General features: G+C 36.8%; 1 protein-coding gene across 1 annotated transcript; it reads left to right on the forward strand.

The window, feature by feature from the left end:
• Positions 1 to 1,933: 1,933 nt before the first annotated feature.
• ISY1 (ISY1 spliceosome associated protein) lies at positions 1,934 to 21,928 on the forward strand. The gene is made up of 11 exons (XM_007427814.4): positions 1,934 to 2,059; positions 3,132 to 3,154; positions 3,992 to 4,043; positions 6,125 to 6,190; positions 7,689 to 7,731; positions 8,219 to 8,331; positions 8,631 to 8,748; positions 9,505 to 9,627; positions 16,275 to 16,387; positions 16,784 to 16,870; positions 20,055 to 21,928. The coding sequence occupies exons 1-11, from the start codon at positions 2,057 to 2,059 to the stop codon at positions 20,160 to 20,162; spliced, it is 849 nt and encodes a 282-aa protein (XP_007427876.1). The 5' UTR covers positions 1,934 to 2,056; the 3' UTR covers positions 20,163 to 21,928.
• Positions 21,929 to 23,428: the final 1,500 nt, after the last annotated feature.

A 23,428-nucleotide genomic window follows, 5' to 3' on the forward strand; every position in this document is an offset into this window, starting at 1 on the left:
CACAAATACAATAATATTACAACACCCATTAGCACCAACTCTGCCTCCAAATTCTCTCTGGAAGAACTCAGTTTTCATGAGCTTTTGGAAAATCATCAGAATAGGTGCTAATCAGGCCTTGGGGGTTGCTGTTCCATAAATTAGGGGGTACAACTTAAAACATTTTCATGGGCATCCTAACCACTTGAAAATAAGGTGCCACTAATCATTTCTAGCACAAAGCAAGTTGACTCTACTTGGATACAGTAGTCCTGCAGTTACTAGGAGTGAGTCCATAGAGAACTACAATTTTTACCTGCCTGTGCTGCACGGTTAGGAGACCAGGGGGACCCCCAAGTTACAAGTCTGATCTTTCAGAGGGAGTGCCATCCCATCTAGAATTATAACCAAAACCAACATAACTTCTCTGAACAAAGTATGTCTATCTTGTTAGGATTCAACTACATCCTGTTTTGTTCCACTCAGAGTCCTGAAGTCTCAAGATACTGATTCAAGACTTCCATACCATATCCAGCTCACCCTGGGGTGTAAACCTATGTATATAAGAATATCAATGCTACATTACCCAAAATGGATATCCCCCCCCCAGCCCCCCTCCAAAACACACCTACTGGAAACATCAATAAAGAGCAGAACCACTATTTCTCATGCCAGGGGCTGAATCTAGACTGAAAGGGGTTGTGATAATAAGCTTCTTCTAGGTCACTCTAACTGATGCCCTACTACTTTTTCAACAACCTTCCCCAAAAAGGGAAGGTTGGAGATAGGACAAAAACTGTCCAAAAAAGACTGAGTCCACAGAAGGCCTCTTGAGTTAGGGGCATGCCACTGCTTCCCTCCTAGTGGCTGGCATTACCCTCTCAAATCCAGAACACACATACCCAGGCAACTGAGGGAGCCAGGAGAGGCATGGATCTAAGCCACAGGTGACCGCTCAAGTTAGATGATATCCTATCCTTTCATCAGCGTATGTGTGGGGGAAGGCAGAGATTATCTGGACAAGCTCACAGTGGCTGTAAACTGAGTGTCCCCCAACTCCCATCCCAGGGTATGACAATTACAGCCCACCAGCTCTAAAAGCTGAGGAGAACACCAAAATTTGCTTGGCAACAAGGATCAGGAACTCGGGAAAGGAACCTTTTGGGCAGCAGTGCGGCTCCTATGGGAGCAGGAACCCTGGCTTTATAGCCTGTCAGTTAAAAAACAGATCCTGTTATCACTGAAGTATGTCTAAAGTACTTTCTACTAAACCAGTAAGCACAGTATTATCTCTGTACTTCAAGGATAAAGATCAGAAACTGGATTTTTAATCAGAATGACTGGTAAAGAATTCTTGGAAACTCAAAACTTGCACTTGTTTGTACAACTTCAATTAACCAATAGAAATACTAAAAGCAATAATAGTGCATTTTTACTGTTTTTCACATGAAAGTACTCTGATTCACACAATTCAAATAAATACAAAAGTAATACAAATAAAAAATAAGCCTATAAAATACAGTAAATTTAAATTTATTTTAAAAAGAGGGTATAGGAGAAGCAGGGACAAAGATAATCCAGCAACAGGTTTTCAACAAGCAAAGGTTTTCCCCACTCTTTCCTTTACTTAATTTTTCTTCTAAATGCTTTTTCAGGGGGCGGGTACTGCTGTAGGCTTGGAGTTCCCCCGAGCCCGCCAATTCCCCCAAGTTTTAGTTTTAGCACCGGTACGCCTGGCAATCACCGGCAGGCTTCGCTGTTAGGCGTGAGATGGCATTTAAGAAACTGGCCGAAAAACAAGTAAATATCCTGCTTGGAAAATATATCACTGCTGAAGCCTCTAAGTCTATCAGAGCTCTTACATGACAGTCTATACGCTCCTAGCGCTCTTTCCCGTCCGCGGAGGGGTACGCACACTACAACCGGAAGTCGCCGTAAAGGAATACAAACGGTAGAACCACTCGCTTTTGTCAATTTCAGGTCAATCTCTTCCGGGTTATCTTGCTTTCAAGATACGTTTCCGGTCGGGTTGCCGGATTGAGCTCAGGTAGCATCGTGTTCCGTAGAGCCTGCCGCCATGGTAAGTGGGTAAGAGGCGAGGTTCGTGCTTATTTATTCTTCATGGCTCTTTTGCTTTTCCGCCTGGTGCGTATATGGCCGGGGACAGGGTTGCCCCTGTGAAGGAATACTCTGAACGTGCATGGGAGAGGGCCGTGCAGAAGTCACTGTCCTGCAATGGGATTAGATCTGGTGGAGACTGATGTGCATAAGAATGAGTCGTAGGGCATGAAGGGAAATGCAAGACTTGCAGCTGAAGACCGCGTATAAAAATCCGCAGTCTTGTGCAGAGTTAGCAGCCCAGTGTAACATTTGAACTGCCAACATAGAGGAGTGCAGTAAAACAAATACATAATTTTTAAAAACTCTAGTCTTGTTATGAGTGCATAGTTACTAGTATCCAGCACCATTTTTGATAATAACCCTAGAACTCTTAAAAATTTGTATATAACTGGATTTTGCATGGCATTTTTACTTCACTATTCTGTGGACCACGCCTGCTCATTATGCTGCTTTCCTTTTGGAGCCAGCCTGTTGTTCTTTTAAAATTGCAGGAGGAAAACTCATTTTGAATCCTGCAGTTTATGACCTATTAACTTCCTTGTTTCTAGATTTTAAAAAAAAATCAGTTCTATCATGACTCTCACAGTTACTTGCTTAGTTTTTTTGTTGGTTTTTAAAAACGTTCTGATTTGTGTTCCATATTCCTAGTTGATGATTTCTAGTTCTGTGGACTATTATTTCTATTCTGACCATGATGGTGATTGACTGCTAGAATGGTATCAATCCAGTTGTCCCATTAGGCCTATAGGGAACGTCTTTATTTTTTTACTCCTCAATTTCACACCAAATAAGTGACACGATGAATGGCTGGAACGCCAACTTTCACAACTCAGATTAATCCTTGGTGATGACCAAATCTATTTCTCAAGAGCCACAGATGTGAGATTATAATGGCATCCCTTAGCATTGGATATGTTGGGTGTTCATACTATATTGATTTAATAGGATTTTATATTTCTTGCATGATTTCTCCAAACTTCATTTTTTTAGTATTCATTTAAAATAAATAACAATTCTCTCCATTCTTTAAGGCTCGAAATGCAGAAAAAGCCATGTAAGTACAATTTGAATCTTATTTGTTTTTTTCACTGAGAAATTGTCAGCCTGTTTTTTTAACAGTTGAACTACCTGCTATATTTGTTCTATGCATAAAAGCATTTTAAATATTGAGAGAAATAACCATTACATGTCTTAATCTAAATTGCCCTTCCCTCTAAATACTAGTGTAGAAAAACAGGATATCATTCACTATCATTGTAGTTTCAATGTCTGTGATTAAGAAAATTTTACTGTGGGTTTTAGCGGTTCATAGGCCAATGAATCTCTTTGTGGGGGATTGCTTTTAATCTCCATTTTTAAAGAGAAAAATAAACTCTACAGAATAAAAAATACATTTTAAAAGGTGAATTGAATACTTCTGCCTCAGACTTAAATGGATGTTAGCTGTGTGTCAGAGAATCTAGTGCAGAATATAAGTGTGAAAGGACTAATCCAATGAGATCCTGGCATTCTTTCATTTTCTATATTTATAAGGCTTAATCACCATGCAAGTTCTGTTTTTCTCCCCTCATATAATGGAAGAATTTATTTGATGTTTGTCGGGTGTGTTTATTTAGAATTCTGTATTTAGAATACTTTTTTTTAAGAGACAAGGACATATTTTTTTAAAACTTAAAAGAATGGAGTTTTACTTTAAAAGTTTTCAGAGTATAATCTTAGTAATTTTTTCTATGTTTAGTAACCAAGCCTGTACAATTTTTCTAAGAATGACATGCAAACTGCTTTATAGAAATATGTTATGCTTTTTATTTACCCAATACTAATTTTCTAAACTGTTGTTTGTAAGTCATTTTAAAAAAATAGAAGTTGAACTAAACTTTCTTCCTTTTAGGACTGCCTTGGCAAGGTTTCGCCAAGCTCAGCTAGAAGAAGGAAAAGTTAAGGTAACAACATATATAAACAACTATATATTTAAACACAGCGGACTATTCACCACTGAGAAGGCAAACATACAAATGGGCTGGTGCTCTTGAGAATAACATTAGCAATTCAGTCTAGAAATACAGACATTAATTTTGGTTGAATTTAAATAATTTTATCTCATTTCACCCCAAAAAGCTGGGACTAGCAAGTTACTTCTCTGTGTATATAGCCCTTCTGCTTCTTAACAGTATATAGCAAACCAGGAAGTCTCTGATTAAACTACAGGTAGTCCTCAACTTATGACCATTCATTTAATGAATGTTCGAAGTTACAACGGCACTGAAAAAAGTTACTTATGATCAGTCCTCACACTTACAATTGTTGCAGCATCCCCACGGTCACATGATCAAAATTCGGGCACTTGGCAATCAACATGTATTTACAATGGTTGCAGTGTCCCAGGGTCATTTGATTGCCATTTGCAACCTTCCCAGGGGGCTTCCAACAAGCAAAGTCAATGGAAGAAGCTGGATTCACTTAATGACCATGTGATTTGCTTAACAACCACAGTGATTTGCTTAATGACCACAGCAAAAATGGTCGTAAAATTGGGTGTGACTTACTTAACAACCTCATCACTTAGCAACAGAAGTTACGGTCCCAATTGTGGTCGTAAGTCAAGGACTACCTGTATGGTAATGATAAGTATAGTTAATATTCTGGCTGCTGGGGCAATGCAAACCATCTGAAGGGGCACTTCACAAAGCACTCCTCCAAACTTGCTCAGATTATCAAGATAGCCATATCTCTTAAGGGCTCATGGTGCCTTTTTTCCATCAGGATTGTTAGTGAAATAATGTGGTTTGTGCTGACATTATTTTTGAAACTGGTTATTTAGACACTTCTTGCTGCATTTGTATGCATAGGGAGAAGATTTGTATGTATCCTGGCTTAATAATGTGATGTCTGATCGTCAAACTGGGCTCTAAAGTTAATCGCTATATAATGTCCTAAGCTTCCAAGCTTTGTTGATGTTATGTGTATTTTGCATATGTGATTTAAATGAAAACTTTATTGCAGTCACTGATTGAAATTCAGTGTAATAAATAAAACCTGATACAAAATAAATCATTCAACAATTTTCATATCTAAGCAAGGTTGCTTCTGCAGATAGTCATTCTGTTTTGTGATGGTGACCTGCTCAAGGCATATTCATTTTGCTAAGTACATAGCAAAATTTTGTCACAGAATGGGCAACTTTAGAATTTATGACAAATATAAAGTACCTTCTATAAAGTTCTTCAGAACGAACAGGATATGCAGGTTTGCATGTGTTTTTATCATTTTTATTTTATCTCTACATCGGTGGATGCGTTAAACTTCTTTTATATCGTATGAACTGATAGTTGAATTGATTGCAGCTGAATAGAAATGAAAATAAATGATATCCTATATAAATCATAGGGCAGATCCAAAATAAGTAACATAGACCCCCATAACATAAAATATGAACAGTAAAATGAGAATGATGTGTAGGAAATATTTTATCTACTGAGAAAGAAAATTAGAACGGTTTCTGATAATGTAGAGTAGTTTCTAGTAGAGTAGTCTTTGTTTCAGTAAGCCAAAGTCATGTGCTTCATAGAAATCAAGCTTCTAAACATTCTGACAAATTTATTTTAGAAAACCATTTGAGATATTCATATGTTCTTACTTGTTGCCAATAAGGGACAATTGGAATAGAATCTCTAATCTTTCAACTCAATAAATAATTTTCTTAGCAGAAAATCAGCTATCGAACATTTTGATCTGTGCATAAAAGTTAAAATTAAGGATCACATGGCTGTCCACTGACAGAGTATGGTATCATGGGTGGAACTCAATACTATATCACTGGACAGCCATGTGATCCTTAATTTTAACTTTTATGCAACAATGTTTCCTTTCAATTAGTGTGTAAATTCAGATACAAACATAATAGCTATATTATCATGGATATAAGAAAAGTATATATTGGCTATATAACTAAACAAATGTAAGTTGTTGGAAAGTACATAGCTTGAAGCTAGGATAATGGTAATACATCTGCTTGTTTCAATAGGAGCGAAGACCTTTCCTTGCATCAGAATGTAATGAGTTGCCCAAAGCTGAGAAATGGAGACGACAGGTATTTTTCTTTTGAGATGATGTATTAGGGTCTAGATCTGTAAATTAAGTTTGAATTCATATTTCTACTTCCTTTTCTTTAGAGACTTAATGAAATACTGTTTGTGGCCTACTTTGATGTATGAAACAGCCATACTGCAGCGCACTGTTCAGATGTAAAATAGGTGTAAATAAATTTTTAAAATATCGTTAGATCCTAGGGTTTCTATTCTGTATACACAGATTTGTTGGGGCTCAGAATGAGAAGAGCAAGAGGGAATTTTGCAGTTGCAGAAGTTGAAACCCTCTTATGTAATATTACATATAGCTCCATATTTCAGTGTTCCTGATTTTATGAGATGTACTAATTGCCATTGCCTTCAGATCACCCATTGCAAGATTTTACAGAACAGATATTTCAGACATGGCATAAAGGCAAGTGATGTCAGGAAGCAATATTATTTTATACACAGGGAAGCTGAACAGATCCTCCTGTGAATTAGAAAAACTTAATTTATGGGAGAGAGTAGTCTTGTAACCAAAGTACAGTGAGATAGCAAATATAGTATTCAGTTATAGTAACAACAAAACAATATTCAAGTCTGACAGATGGCATCAGTTTTTTTGAACAAATGCTGTTTTGCTTGATGAATTAGTTAAAATTGCAGGTATTTTCTTTCTCAAAGAAAACCAAAATAATAATCAAAAGACAGTGGCTTTGATCCAGAACTGTTTTGTATTTACTGAATTTTTTTTTTTTTTTGAGAATTCTATCTTCTATCTACTGCTTTCTGTATTCTATCCTAAGCACTTGCTAATGATCTTCCTCTTCCAGAATTAGAATTTTGGGCTGGGGCAGGAGAGCTGTGTGAAAGCTGGGTTCTATTAACATGAATTGGATTGCATTTTTGGAATGTATATATTATATATTATTATATACAAGCTTCACCTAGCTGTTGTTCAAAGCACATGGCTAAAAATAAGACTAATGTGATATTAAAGGTATTTCTTACATTTATTCTTTCAGTCAATTCTTTTTCAGAGATTCAAGTGGAGCAACAAATTACAGTATAAAAACATAATTTCTGTAGTTACAGCTGGTGCTCTAAACTAGGCAATATTAATGGGTTGAGGAAATACTTCCTATTAATGTAACATTTACAATCCCCCAATTTGTGTGTTCTGTAAATGGTTACCAAAATAATTGGCCTCCCTTCTATCAACCAAAATGTTACAGGCTTTAACAAAGCAGACTAACTGTGTAGATGTTAACCAATGTAAGAGGAGAACTGTGTTAGTCTGTGGAGTCTGATTATGTTGCATCTGATGGAATCAGCTGCAGCTCACGAAAGTTTATCCTTTTTAATAAAATTTGCTAGTTGGAAAAGATGCTACCAAGCCTCAGATGTTAACCAAGGATCTTCCATTTCTAAATGCATGACATGGTCCGGTGTAAAACAGTATTTGCTAATCTTCTGAGGAAAAGATCTAACCATTGCATATTGTCTCTTTTCAAAAAGATTATTGGTGAAATTTCCAAGAAAGTGGCCCAAATTCAAAATGGTAAGTTCCTAATGATGGAGTAACCTTAATACATGTATTCTTCTGCAACTGTAGAATCTAGTTTTCATTAACATCATTTAAATTTACACATTTTTTTTGCTGATAATTAAGAAGTATGGTGCCAAATTTATGATGGCAAATTGATGCTATTATTCCAAAACCTCTGTAAAATTCGCTCTTTTACCCCTTTTCTCCCTCCAACCCTCCATGGACTAATGCAGTTCTTGTGTTCAGCAAGCCTGTTTGAATATTTAAATTGTGATTCACCTGAGTGGATTTGCTTTCATTTAAAACATATTAAGACAATTTTAATAATAATTTGAGGGTCGTTAAAGTTATCCAGAAGCAAAGAGAAGTGGTTGAAAGGAGTAAAGCAATATGAGAAATCTTTTATAATTCCCACCATTTTCAGGATAGAAAAAAAATATTGTCTCAATTTTAAAAGGCCACATGATAAACTATATTTTATTTTCTTCTTTAAAAATAGCTGGTTTAGGTGAATTCAGAATTCGTGATTTGAATGATGAAATTAACAAACTCCTAAGAGAGAAGGGACACTGGGAGGTCCGTATAAAGGAGCTGGGAGGACCTGATTATGCAGTGAGTATGCAATAATATTTAGGCTGATGTGCAAGGAAGTGCAAGCAGTATATTAGTCCTAAGTTGCTAATAAAAGATTTGATAAATAACCACTCAGATAAGTAAATTGAAATATATGGGTAGTCTCCATGTAGTAAACAATTTATTTGAATATTTCCCTGGATAATTTGGGCAGGTCCTGGTCACACCAGTAGGTTAAAATCATCTGAAATCATGTGAAACTTTGTCTACAGAGATAGATAGAAAAACAATGCCTTATATTTATGGCTTATCTTCCTTTTTAAAAAAACATTTTATAGAGAATTGGGCCTAAAATGCTTGACCATGAAGGAAAAGAAGTTCCAGGAAACAGGGGTTATAAATACTTTGGCGCAGCTAAAGACCTACCAGGCGTTAGAGAGCTTTTTGAAAAAGAGCGTAAGTACTTGTACATTGATTAGACTATTATTGTAATGCTAATAGATTGAATGTAAATGTTTGTGTGTATTTAAATTAAAAATTTTAATTATAAAATGTTATTTTCATTCTCTTTTTTTTTAATCTTGTGAAGCCACACAGAATTCTTTTGGAGTTGGATGGCTTAGAAATTTGATAAATAAATAGTAAAATAACCTGTCTTTGCATTCCTTGGCCCGCCAAATAATGTTAAGTGCGATCCAATAGCTTATCTACCCCAATACAGAGAATCAGTAATGTTATATTTTATTCTTATTCTTTTCTCCATAAATATATGGATTCCATCATAAAGAATTAATTGGTATGTTTCTGGACCATTTCAAAGTGATCCCAACCATATTTGTCAAATTGAATGTTATCTTCACTGTGTATTTAAAAATTGGAATGTATCTATGAAATATCATGAGTGTTGCAACATCTTAATTTTTTTAGGTAATTTCAGTTTATAATAAAATGGTAGGAACATTTGGAATCTATGTAATGATAGGACAAAGCAGCTGCTGCTTTCAAATCATCCAAAAGAAGAGACCGTTTGATTATATCTTGAGAAGAGGCTGAAGTAAAAATGAATACTCATAAGAAGTATTCTCTCCAAGAATTCCTTATTTAATAGCTTGATTACAAGTGCTGGTGACCATTTAATTGAACCTGTGACCTAGAATCTGTGCCTTTATGCTTCCATTTATTTTTCAAGAATGATTTAATTTATTCCATCAGCCCTTCCTCCTCCAAGGAAAACACGAGCTGAACTCATGAAAGCTATTGATGCAGAATATTATGGCTACAGGGATGAGGATGATGGTGTCCTGGAACCACTGGAACAGGAGCATGAAAAAAAAGGTATTACAAGAAATAACTCTTGGCTTTCTGAAGTGCCATTTTACAGGTACCACCATGAATACTACTTGTAGTCCAAATCAATCTTACTTACTTCAACAGTAGCATTTCTGCTGGATTTTAGTAGCCAGAAATGGCTTGTCTTTGTTATATTGTTTATATTAAATATCCCAGTTGTTCTTGAATATGAGCTCGTAGCTGTGTTCTGTGAGATTCACTCTTCACCTTGCTCCACTGAGGCTCCAAGCATCTCTTCTGTCACCTAACACCTGGAGGACCCTGGTATCAACTAAAAGTGAGAGATCACTTGGGAGCAATCATATCAAGAGCATTGGCTGTTTCCCTGTTCCAGACACTGATCAGATTCACAACAGAATTGCCTACCAAATTGTTATCTTTTCTATTGCCAACTGCCAAATCACTTTCTAAAAAAATTATAAACACTAAGAATTTAACCTCAAAACTTCTGCATGTAAAGTATGTGCTTTACCACCATGTCCCATTCCAAAAAGTGAGGTACTACTGGAATCTGTTGAAACTCTTTTGATAATTGAGAAATCAGGGCTGTTCACGTACTTTGCATAATCATGCTACCCACTTTCATTAGCTTGTACTGGCATCTTGAGGTAAGACTTGGATTAGCCTGAAGCCAGAGGTGGTGATAATCTGCAATTTCTAAGTATCTTTAGCAAGATAGCAAAGCACAGGTTAGTTCCTAACTCCCTTCTATGAACAGAATACCCCATTCCACAAATAAACAGGGCTCCCAACTCTAATAGCTGAAAAATCCCCAGGACATTCAGGAATTCATTAATTTCCAACAAGTGAAATTTCTTAATGGAACCTTCTACTTTTGGTTTTTCATGGTAATGATTTATCTATGAGAGCATTCTGTCAATTCCTAAACAAAAAATTATCTTGGTCACCAAAAATTTAGATTGAGAGTACACTCTCCAAAACACTCTGGAAACTATTAGATCCTGAGCTGCTCCTCTTGATAAGATACCAACATAGAAGTTCCCCAACATAATAAAATTAGATAGAGTCACTATAACCACAATCAATTTAAAGGTCACTTTAGACATTCAAGAAAGTGTTGGGTAGTAGCTAATGGTACCCCAGCAGAATCCCAATGCCTTGATGGTTTATTACAGGTGCATATGTTCAAATTTTCAAAGAGGATTTTTCAGTAGAGGTATAAATTTCTAAAAAATCACTACTACTTCATCTTTTCATTCATTGGATCATGCATGCTGATGCATTTTGAAAAGAACTGTTTTTAAGTAAACTAAAAATAGCCAGATCAATTTATTCATTCAGGATTAATTTGTGAGTTAAGAGGTTCTTATTAAATTCTGTACTGGATTGAGCAGTAGCATTTTATAACCAAATGGACCTGTCTTAAATAAGTAGGAGGTCTTCCTGAGGCACTTGCAAGCAGCCAGGTTACTAACAGAAAATGGATTAAGGCTTAAAGCAAGCAAATAGTCCTAGGCCAAAACTGCTGATTTCTCCCTGCAGGTCCAGCCCTGTATTCACTGCTCTTTTCTTTGTCATTGGGATATCAAGCAAATAAATTGTTTCTTCATTTCATAAATACTGTTCCAAGGATCTAGCATTAAGTCATCCTCATACCTGAAGGTGCTACTCCCCCACTAATACAACTCGCAGTGTAGTGATTAAGGTGTTAGATAGGAGTGGGGAAACTCAGATTGACGTCCACCCTCAGACATGGAATTCACTGGGTGACTTTGGGTCAACACTCTCTCTTAGCCCAACCTACTTCACAGGCTTTTTGTTGTGGAGAAAAATAGGATCAATGAAAGGCAACATTTAAATCTATTTTTGAAAAATAACCTCTTGTATCAAACATGTTCAGTACCATGGCTAATATGCAAGAGTGGAAGAGCTTAATGACTTTTATTTCCCAGTCTAATGTCTATATTGTACAGTCTTTTTCTGTGAAGCAGTCAGATGTGAGTATTAATTGTTTTTGTTCTTGCTACTTAATGCAGTTCAGTAAATGCTGCTGCCACTTATTGGTGAGCTTAGCTAAACCGTCTTTCATGGTAATTAACTCCAGAACATGGATCTTCGTTTATCACATGGATACAGAGGAAGTTAATTCATGTGTTTGGAAATGAATGGGCCTAAATAAAACTAGATGACCTGAATAAGGAAGGAAATAACTAAATTGCCTCTGTTAATTTTGTTAAAGTTCTATAAGTGAATGTGACTGATTTCCCAGTAGAATTTACTTCTTGTCAACACAGTGCTTTGCTGTGTTGCTTTTGAATTCAGAATACTATTGCATTTTTTAAAGATATACACAAATAATAGGAAGATGAACTAGATTTAAAGAATTGTGGAGTTGGAAAGGACCATCTAGATCAGGATTCCTCAACCTTGGCGACTTGAAGATGTGTGGACTTGAACTTGCTGGCTGGGGAATTCTGGGAGTTGAAGTCCACACATCTTCAAGTCACCAAGGTTGAGGAACCCTGATCTAGATAATAGAGTCCAACCCCCTGCTCAGTGTAGGAATCCAGATTAAAGCATCTCCAATAGGTACAGTACCTACATAGACCAGTTGAACACATCAAGTGAAAAGGAGCTTACTTCTCTCTTGGTAGTAATTCCATTTTCAACTTTCAACAGCTTTTACTGTTAGGATTTTTTCTGTAACATTTAGCCAAAAACTGCATTCCTTTATCTTAAATCCATAATACTTTATTCTGGCCTTTGGAATGATAGAGAGCAGGTCTTGCTCATACCCAGTCTTCTCTTGTCAAGGTTAAACATTACCAATTCCTTTCATAGGATATAGTTTCTGGTTCCTTGATCATGCTTCTTTCTTTCAGTCTACTCCTTCATAGTGTAGATCCAATAAATTCAGTTTGCGTTATTCCAAGATTCTTTTCACACCTACACAAATACCTTGGTATCCATATTCTCCACAAAGAAATTGGCATTTTTCTTTGTTAAATTCCATTTAATTTTCTTTAAGAAAATTAAATTTTCATTTATTTAAACCTGTCAAGATTGTTTTGAAGTAGAAGGCCAAGGACTGAACTTTGTGACACTCCACTTAATACCTCACTATAGTTTGATGAAGAAACATTGGAAGGCCCCGAGTACAGCTTTCACTCCAGCTATATATAGTATTTCATGCCATCCAGCCCATGTATGGCTTACTGATTAGGATGTCATAGGATACTTTGTCAAATGTTTTGCTGAAATCAAGAAACTACATCTACAGCATTCACGGAGTTTACTAACGTAGTTACCTGATCAGAGCATGAGATAAGGCTAATCTGGCAAGACTTGTTTGTAACAAATCCAAGCTTGCTTCTTTTCAAGATGCATGTGGGTCAGTCTCTTTATGATTTACACAAAAGTCTTCATAGGTATTGGTGTCAGACTGATTGATCTATAGTTCTCTGGTGTTCCCCCCCCCCACTATACTTTTTTTGCTTTTTAGAAGTAGGGGTATTTGCTGTCTTCTAGATGGCTAATAGCCAGACATCAGCAGTATTATTTAAAAGATTCAACCTGACATTATGCTTCAGTCATTGAATCTAGCACCTTTTGCTAGAATCAAGAGCATAAGGGTGCTAGCACCTGTCTGCCATTCTTTAAAGCAGCACCACCTTTTCTTGGGACCACATGGCTGCCCTCTTTATCTGCTACATGATCTTAGGCAATGACGCATTTGTCTTAAGGAATTGGAAAATGGTGCTACATTCATGTCCCCACATGCTCCAAATGATCTTTTTGCCTTTAAATCTAAAATGCTTAAGCCTACATAGACATTCCTCCACTAATTTTAACTAAGATGCATTGTACTGTATTATCAAGTTAGTTAATTTGGATTTCTAAACAGACATGGATATTTTTAATATTCAGTGCAACTCCTCCGTTTCTGTTGTTTCTCTTCCTTTTGAAAAAATTGGTACATGCCTATGATTGTATCTTTCAACTGTTACTCTACTGGGTCTCTACTATACCTAGGAAATTTAAATAAATCATATTTGCCTTCTTTTATTAAGAGTTCTTGTTCATCTTGTATATTACGTTCTTTCTGATTTTTCATTGAGTGGTTTAATAGGCCCCGTTAAAGCAACTGCCTGACTCTGCAAGCCTTTAAATGAACTCTGAAAACTTGTTCCCCACCCCACCCTGCCAAATTCTGGCATAGGGCAATGGTGTGCCCATCTGGTGTATGTTTTGGCTAGGGTATTTATGGTTAGGTTTATTATCACATTTACTTTTTGTTCATTATAGGCATTTGTTTTTAATGTGTATGCCACCCAGAGTCTATCTTGAGCTAAGTGGCCATATAAGTCTAAATTACAAATGAGATTGTAAATAAACATCTCCCCTTCCTTTTATAGCATACAAATGTCTTTTTCTCCAACCACCACAGTGTTTGGCTTTTCTAAGTTCTGAGTTGCATAACTTTTGTTTTTGTTCAGTCGTTAAGTCGTGTCCGACTCTTCGTGACCCCATGAACCATATCGCGCCAGGCCTTCCTGTCCTTCACTGCCTCCCTGAGTTTGCTCAGTTTCATGCTCATTGCTTTAGTGATGCTATCTAACCATCTCATCCTTGGCTGTCCTCTTCTCCTTTTTCCTTCAATCTTTCCCAGCATCAGGGTCTTTTCCAAGGAGTCCTCTCTTCGCATTAGGTGACCAAAGTATCTGAGCTTGAGCTTCATTATCAATCCTTCCAATGAGCAATCAGGGTTGATTTCCTTTAAGATTGACTGATTTGACCTCCTAGCAGTCCAGGGGACTCTTAAGAGTCTTCTCCAGCACCACAGTTCAAAGGCATCAGTTCTTCAGCGCTCAGCCTTCTTTACGGTCCAGCATTCACAGCCATACATTACTACTGGAAAAACCATAGCTTTGACTATGCGGATCTTTGTCGGCAAGGTGACGTCTCTGCTTTTTAATATACTATCTAGGTTTGCCATAGCTTTTCTCCCAAGGAGCAAGCAGTCTTTTAATTTCATGGCTGCTGTCTCCGTCTGCGGTGATTTTGGAGCCCAAATAAATGAAGTCTGTTACTGCTTCCATTTCTGCCCCTTCTGTTTGCCAGGAATTGATGGGTCCAGATGCCATGATCTTAGTTTTTTTAATGTTGAGTTTCAAGCCAGCTTTCGCACTCTCCTCCTTCACCCTCATCAAGAGGCTCTTTAGTTCTTCTTCACTTTCTGCCATTAGGGTGGTATCATCTGCATATCTGAGGTTGTTGATGTTTCTCCCTGCAATCTTAATTCCAGCTTGTGATTCTTCCAACCTGGCATTTCTCATGATGTACTCTGCATATAGGTTAAATAAGCAGGGTGACAGTATACAGCTTTGTCGTACTCCTTTCCCTATTTCGAACCAATCGGTTGTTCCATGACCGGTTCTAACTGTTGCTTCTTGGCCTGCATACAGATTTCTCAGGAGACAGATAAGATGGTCTAGTACCCCCATCTCTTTAGGAATTTGCCAGAGTTTGTTGTGATCCACACAATCAAAGGCTTTTGCATAGTCAATGAAGCAGAAGTAGATGTTTTTCTGGAACTCTCATGCTTTCTCCATGATCCAGCGAATGTTGGCGATTTGATCTCTAGTTCCTCTGCCTCTTTGAAACCCAGCTTGTACATCCGGTAGTTCTCGGTTCATGTACTGCTGAAGCCTAGCTTGTAGGATTTTGAGCATAACCTTGCTAGCATGTGAAATGAGTGCAATTGTGCAATAGTTTGAGCATTCTTTGGCATTGCCCTTCTTTGGAATTGGAACGTAAACTGACCTTTTCCAATCCCGTGGCCACTGTTGCGTTTTCCAAACTTGCTGGCATATTGAGTGCAGCACTTTAACAGCATCATCTTTTAGTATTTTAAATAACTCAGCTGGAATACTGTCATCATTGCATAACTTACTTGCTTATATTTTAGGGATAAATATATAAAATGACGATCCAATAATTCAATAAAAATTCTTTCTTTTAAAAATGGCAACACATTGGCTCACGCAATTCAAAATCAGGCAATTACATGTAATAGATTTTGAATATTTATCTTTGATCAGACAAATCTGGATTCAAATGTTTACTGAGCTGCCAACTGGCTATTAAGCTGCTATTCCATTAGCAGAAAAGATTCTTAACATCCTTCGACACTCATGCCCACCCTTGAATCTGCTGCAGAGATAAAAGGAATGAATTAATTTAAGTGTACTTGTGTATAATTGAGATTATTTGCTTAAAATGGATGAAATCCATTTTGGGTTTTACCTAGTGTAGATTTTTAGAGGAAATCTGTGTTATTGAAGTGGATGCTGCCCTCAGTTCTTTCAACAATTGTAATATTTCCCCAAATGTACTTCTAAGAATACTTTTCTATGTGCCCTTTTCAAAGAGCAGCAAACATAATTGTGCAAGTAAAAACGTATGAATCTAGTTGTGGATATTCTGGTTATGAATCTGAAATTCTGATTGTAATTCTTTGCATCTGAAGAATGTGGATTCCATTACTTGGAAAGCTAGTTCTTACTGTTTTAAAGATAACGAAAATATTACTCTGAGTCGTTGCCATATCCAATCTTGGTAGTTTGCTGTTTTTGATACAACTTTCAAATGTGGCTATTTTGCTTTCCCAGTTATTGCAGAAGCGGTGGAAAGGTGGAAAGTGGAGAGAGAAGCACGTCTTGCAAGAGGTGACAAGGAAGAGGAGGAGGAGGAGGAAAACATCTATGCAGTAAATGACGATGAGGTATTATATCTGTTTCCAGCCTGATACTATATGCTATATAGTATATGTAGGGTATACTATATAGTATACTATATCATGAGTGATAAAAATATTAATGGTAAAATGCAGAGTTACATATTCATAAATTTGATAGGCTTGCATATTTCAGTGTTGTCTTATACATCGTGAATATAATTCTGATTTCTGGCTGGACCCTGACTGAAACGCAATCAGGAGAGCAAGTTGAATTTTTCTTTTGGTTTTCCCCCAAAACTAGTTTGCCATAGTTTTTCTTCTATGAATGGCTTCCATTCTCTCTGGCCCATTGGATTAAAAAACAATCATTTTTTTGCAAGGCTAAGTTTTAATGATGTGCTAAGCAAACTTGGAATTCAACATTTTCTCAATGCTTTCCAGTCTGATGAAGAAAATGGAACAAAAAAAGATGGTGAAGATAGTCAGCAGAAGTTTATTGCTCATGTCCCAGTACCATCACAACAGGAGGTAAGAACGTGCACATGCAGGATATAGAGCAGGCTTAACTTTGATAAAAGTAGATTTGTGCACTAGTTGCAGAAAAAATAATTAGTATGTTTCAAAACGAACAGATTTGCTGTGCAATATACTTTCATGGGCTATTACTGTTGATAGTTGGGAGTTCATGTATGCTTGGAAATAAAGGGAGAAATGGTAAAAATGCCACTGAAAGAGCTTAAGCTCTTTCTTCATTAGGAACTTATTTAATTATAGGTAAAGTGCTGGTAGCATTGAGAAAAGATTCAGGGATAAGAAATAACTGATAAGCTGCTATATTTTATCTGTGAGTTCATGTTGTTGAAGAACTAAAGAACTAAACTAAGACTTTGTTTCTGTAGAATGCTTGTATCTCAGTAGAGAATCTGTTTACACTTAGTTGTGCATCAAATCATAGTGTAGCATTTCAGGAATAAGCCATGAGATGATATGCTTTGTTCTCCCCCTCCTAGGGAGCAATTGATATAACTTAAGACAGATCTTTATTAGGGACTCTTTCAAAACCTTTCTGACCATCTCAGGAAGATTCTTCCAATATGCCTTAGTTATTCTATATACAGTTAGTCCTTGTTTAGTGACTGCCTTGTTTAGCAACCCTTTGCAGTTACAGTGGTAATGAAGAAGTAACTTTGGAACCAGTCCTTGCATTTACGACCCTTGAGGTCTGTAAAGCAAAGGAAAGCTGAAGTAAGACTTTAAAATCATGATGTTTCACTTAGCAACCACTTCGCTCAATGAGTTGCCAGTCCCAATTGTGGTCGCTAAACGAGGACTACCTATACTCTGACAGCTGAGCTGAACTGTAGAATGGTTTATTCATAATCAATATGGCTACAGTTGAATAACCTTTACAGAATTACATATATTTATGAACGTCTTAATGTGTATACCTAGTTTGTACCATACTATTGTTTTTTTCAGTTTCAAGTATAATTGAATTTGAGAGTAAAAATATTTTTGCTTTTGTGTGTTTTGCTTATTTTATAAGTGTGAACATTCTTGAATACAGTAAAAGGCTAAAAACAGCTAGAGAGACATGCTTGCTCCTAAACCTCTAAATAAGAATGGTGTCACTAACATTATTTATCTTAGTAATGATACTTTATTATAGTCATTGACCAGAATTCAACAAATTAACAGCAGACAAAACAGAATAAAACAGTATAGTTTACACCTAGATCATTGATGCAATGAAAGTGTGTCTGGTTTTACAAATATTACAGCAAAATTCAGCCATGCTCACCGAAATGGAATCATCCTAGGTACCAGGCTATAAACCAGGAGGCCGTGAGTGCTAGTCCTGCCTTAGGCATGAAGTCAGCTAGGTGACTTTGGGCCGCTCATTCTCTCTTAGCTGTAGGAAGAAGGAACTGGCAAGCCACTTCTGAAAATCTTGCCAAGAAAATTGCAGGGACTAGTCCAGGCAGTCACCAAGAATCAAGACTGACTTGAAAGCACAAAAAAGCCAAAACAAAAAACAGAATAGAATAAATCAGAATTGCCTGGGTACTTTGTTAAATAAGGAGTGATAAAGCAGCCCATTGCATCCATATAAAAATGCAATATAGAGGATCAAGGACTGTGGATTCAATAAACCCTTTCCCACAAGGGGACAATCCTAGTTTATATGGGTTTTGTTTTGTTTTGCATTCTGTCCTCAGGAACTAACCTCAGGAGGACAATAAAGTTAGTGTTCTCTGGAGTTTAGGGATAGCTATATAGTGTAGATATTTCACTGGCCTGAAGAAAGGGGCTTGGCTGCTGAAGGAAACGTTCCTGCGTGGGGCAGTTTGTCCAGATTTTGGGCACATTGCTTAAATAAAATGAGTGTACGGTCATAGCCCATCATTAAAAAGGCCTCCCTAGAAAAGCATAATATTGCAGTTTTTATAGAAGTGTCCCGCCCTGTGTTGATTCATAATTGTCTGCCATGAGGAAAGAGCCCAGATCTTCTGAATGGAACTGTACAAGTAGTCCTCACTTAGTGACTGCCTCATGCAGTGACCGTTCAGAGTCACGATAGTGCTAAGAAAATAACTTTGTGACCAATCCTTGCATACTACATGAGGAACACATAGGGCCACTCAGAATATAACCCTTAGAAATCTAGTCTGGACTCTTTCCAGCATGGAAAGAACTTCAAGATCTCAGCTGAGCACCAAACAATAATTGCATGCTGTATGTACTTCTTAGCTTTAGTGCTGCTGGGATATATTGTGCCCTTCTAGTAAAGTGGAAGGACTATGTAGCTGCCTTTACTCCTAAACCTCTAAATGAGAATGGTAGCATTAACATTTTTTTTATCTTAGATATTTAGAATGGAAAAAATAAGTACCTAGAATTAAAAAACTTGAAAACCATAGGATAAATATCAAAGCTACTGCATATTCTTCTGCTTTAAGAGCCATTCATTCAATGAGAAAATTCACTTACAATGTTAAACCATAGTTTTAGGCCATAGTTTGAGCCAGTTTGGTTTAGTGGTTAAGGCTCCAGGCTAGAAACCAGGAGACTATGAGTTCTAGTCCCACCTTAGGCATGAAAGCTGGCTGGGTGACTGTGGGCCAGTCCCTCTCTCTCACCCCAGGACATCAGGCTCAGGCGACAAGCCAGTCAGTCAATTCCTGTTGCAACCAATGGATCAACATTTGGTTGATCGGGGTGGGGGGGGAAGCAGACCCTGCATCTGCAAGAAAAACACTAGGAAAAAAAATAGTTTTAGGCCATTCTAAGTTGAGATGATGAACCACAGATGATGGGCATTTGATATGAAAAGCTGATTTGGCATTATAAGGATAGTTATCAGTGATCTTTGGGCTCACTACTGTAGTAGCAAGGAGAAAATTAGAAACTTTTAAATGTATTCATACAATCCAAACATTAAAATGTAACTAATTAGACTGACAAACATATTCAAACATTTTTGTAAATGTGTTTATAAGGTTCTGCAGTTGAACAATTTATCAGTTTTCATACTGATTTCTGAAAATTTGTGGTGTAATTTGCAGTTTTTTTACCAAATAAGATACCAGGTAATGGCCATGGTAATTTATGATCTGGTTAATTCCCTTATGGTGCTGTCATTTTCTTAAGCTAGTTTTACTAAAGAATTTCCAATTTGCAAACTTTCAAAGTGAATTTTGCTCACTTACAGATTGAGGAAGCTCTTGTTCGAAGGAAGAAGATGGAACTTCTCCAAAAATATGCCAGTGAAGCTCTTATGGCTCAAAGTGAAGAGGCTAAAAGACTTCTAGGACTATAATTGCCACTTCTATTTTTATAATTATCTTAAAGCCACAGATAAGACCCTGGGAGTATCTTCTTGATTCTACAGAAATAAGTCTTTGCAAATTCTAAAATGAAAGAGGTTATCTTTTCTAAAATATATTTTATTACACATCTGTCATACTTCATGAAAGTTTACTCATTTTCAGCTTCCATCTTCAAGCTCTAAATAGCTATCCTGCCTTGGATTTGTCTTTGTCTACCTATTTTCCTCTTTGGTTTTTTTTTATTTTACCACAGTAACAACTGTTAAATTGGAAAGTAACAATTTGTATGAGTCTTCACTTTCAGTAGAATATTAAGTCGCTCTTAGAAGATTTGTTTTATTTAATTTAGCCTATCATGTGTAAATTTGTAATGGAATTGGAAGACATTTCTGTATCTGCTGAACAGTATTGAATTTTGAATTTGTAAGTGAACTGAAATGTTCTATATAGTTAATATGGAACTAAGTATTAAGCTACTGGAGTAAATACTCACTTGGCTGGGTTTTTGAAATGCTGAATATTTCAGCAAATAACATTGTAAATACTGTTTATAAGATCTCATTTTTTTCAGTAAAACTTCATAGAGATTTAATTGTTCATGGCTTTTGTTAAAAATACTAAAAGTTCCTCAACTGTGAATATAGTAATTTATAATTAATATAAATTCTAGGAATATATGAGTATCAACAAGATGATTAACTGAAACAAAAAAAAATCACACATTCCATATAAAATTGTGTGTGTGTGTGTGTGTGTGGTATTCAAAAAATTAATTTTGCAGGAAAAGTTGGGTGGGTTTATGGTATTTTTATTACAGGCTTTTTACAATGATATCCAAATACATTACCATATAATTGGTCCAAGTCATACATTAAACATGTATGTAGTTTATATAATGTGACCCATTTTACTACTATCAAACCAACTTGTGGCTACTAATACAGTGGTACCTCGGGTTATGAACTTAATCTGTTCCGTGACTCTGGTCACAACCCGAATTGGTCGCAACCCGAAGCAGATTACTTTCTTTGGAGCCATGCTGACAAGCACACCAAAAACCTTCCAAAACGCCACAAAACACACCACAAGCCTCACCGAACGTCTCCTTGCTACCACGAGCTCGCCCACAGGAAGCCGCAACCGCGTGGCAGCAGGGAAAATGACCGCGGATCCGGTTCATAACCCGAGGCGGAGTTCGCAAACCGAGGTAAATTTTTGCGGCCGGAGCTGGTCGTAACCCGAAAAGTTCGTTAACAGAGGCGTTCGTAACCCGAGGTACCACTGTATTTAGCAACTGTAAGACAGAACAAAAATCATAAAAAGAAAATATTTTTTAAATATCAGTCAAATCAGTCTTCATATACTGTATATAGTATTGTACTGACAATAAAAAATGGAATCCTTAAATACATTTTATAAAATCATAGCATAGTATACTAGCTAGATATAACTTGAAGCAAAATGTCAATACTTGGAATTAAGGGAAAAATCATATAAGATTATAGGTTGTATCCAAGTGCACCCATTATTGGCAGAGCAGATACAATAGGCAAAGCCAATTCTGTAAATCCTCCCCGCCATGGTAAGAGAGATTGGCTCCAGAGAATTGGATCACTAGAGGGCTTGAGGAAGAAGTTGGACATTGCAAAATCACCAGAACCTTCAAACATTATTGTTCAACCTGTTGCATTTCTCTGAACATGTGATTTGTGATTTGTAATTTGGGGAGTGTATCCGAACCTGCATTTTTTTTGGTATGCCTAGGAGACAATCACTGCCAAAATCTTTTTTGAAAACAACAACAAATGTTATTCTTTCTTACAGAAACCAAACCTGGCCCTAGCATGTTCTTGTTATCGCCTTCAGGCTAGCACTTATATGGCTTTAATGGATGTATATCTCTCACCACTAGCTAGCTTACCTGGTTCAGCTGGAAGGCTGCCACAGATTTTTCACTCCTGATCATAAAAAAGGCCTCCAGAGTACATGCCAGAACACTGCACATACCTGCAGGTTGTTGGGGTGTAGGCAACAGTATATTGGCTTGCAAAGTAGCCTCTAAATTAGAGGTCCTAGTTTGCATAGAATAGCATGCTTGGGGTAGAACTAGGCTTGAGTTGCACTTGTTGCGTTCTAGCAACAATGCGCCCAAACTGATCATACAGTCCTTAGCCGGGAATGCTGCATGCCACACAGGTGTGACTAAGGCTGGTAATCTAATCCATACCTTCTCTATCTTACTAAAAAGTGTTGTATGAAAGCCTGGATTGACCAAAGCTATGATGGGCAACAGAAGTCAGCATATATAGCCCATGTGATTTTAACCAAGGCATATAGAAGATTGTGATTTGGTATGTAAAAGAAGTAAATGGTAAAGAATATAAATTAATGAAAGAACAATAAGTATGTTGTGTGTCTGCGAAACTAAGAGGAAAGGGTAAGGATGTAATAGATTTGAGTGAAGGGGCTCAAACTGTGCCATTGATAGATACGTGCAGGGCAGTGAACAGACATTATTGAATTATGAATGAAAGATCTAAGATCTCAGTGAATTTGTGTCATCTAGGTTCTTGTGGGGATGGGTATAAAAGCAGGAATCTATAAAGTGGTGATAGGATATTACTTTCCAGTGAATGGTGATAATGAGAGAACCAGATATGAGTTTTGAGGGAAATTGTGCGGTATTCTGAATAAATGCATTTCGGGAGAAAAATTGTTCTGCTAGTTGACATGAATGGATGGGTGAAGATGAGACAAAAAAGTACAGAAAAAATTAGCCATTTGGAGACCCAAGAATGAAAGAAAATGTACATATATTGATTTTGCCAAGGTATATGATGAAATGAGTGGAGTTTGTGGTTGTTTGCTACATATAAGAGCAGTACATAGTGGAAGTAAAGTATATGTAAATGATTAAATGAAATGCCTAATGAATGGTTCAACATTGGGCAGGGAGTAAGACAAGGATGTGTGATGTTCCCATGCTTGCTGAATATATTAATAGATAAATGTATCAGAGACACTTATAGTGACAGTAGATATGCATTGATTGGGTCCATAAGTGTCTTTGTGTGCAGACAATGCCAGGTTGTTGATAGAAAACCTGAATGATTTGCAATACGTATTAGATGTATTGTATGGTACAATGAAGAGCATGGATCTCAGAATTAATTAATTCAAGATCGTTAGGTTTGACAGGGAAAATGGACTCATTGATTACCAGTTGTATATAAATGATAAAAAAAATCATAGTAGT

The sequence above is a fragment of the Python bivittatus genome, unplaced genomic scaffold (assembly GCF_059951505.1).
Source record: "Python bivittatus isolate LINGU-HERP-01145 unplaced genomic scaffold, Pbiv_v1 ctg000080_np1212, whole genome shotgun sequence".
NCBI lineage: Eukaryota > Metazoa > Chordata > Lepidosauria > Squamata > Pythonidae > Python > Python bivittatus.

Bases quoted from the DNA above. Each gene is read 5' to 3' on its own strand.
- ISY1 (XM_007427814.4), top strand. The intron at 4,044-6,124 runs GTAACAACATAT...TTGTTTCAATAG, and splicing joins TAGAAGAAGGAAAAGTTAAG to GAGCGAAGACCTTTCCTTGC. The intron at 9,628-16,274 runs GTATTACAAGAA...TTGCTTTCCCAG, and splicing joins ACAGGAGCATGAAAAAAAAG to TTATTGCAGAAGCGGTGGAA.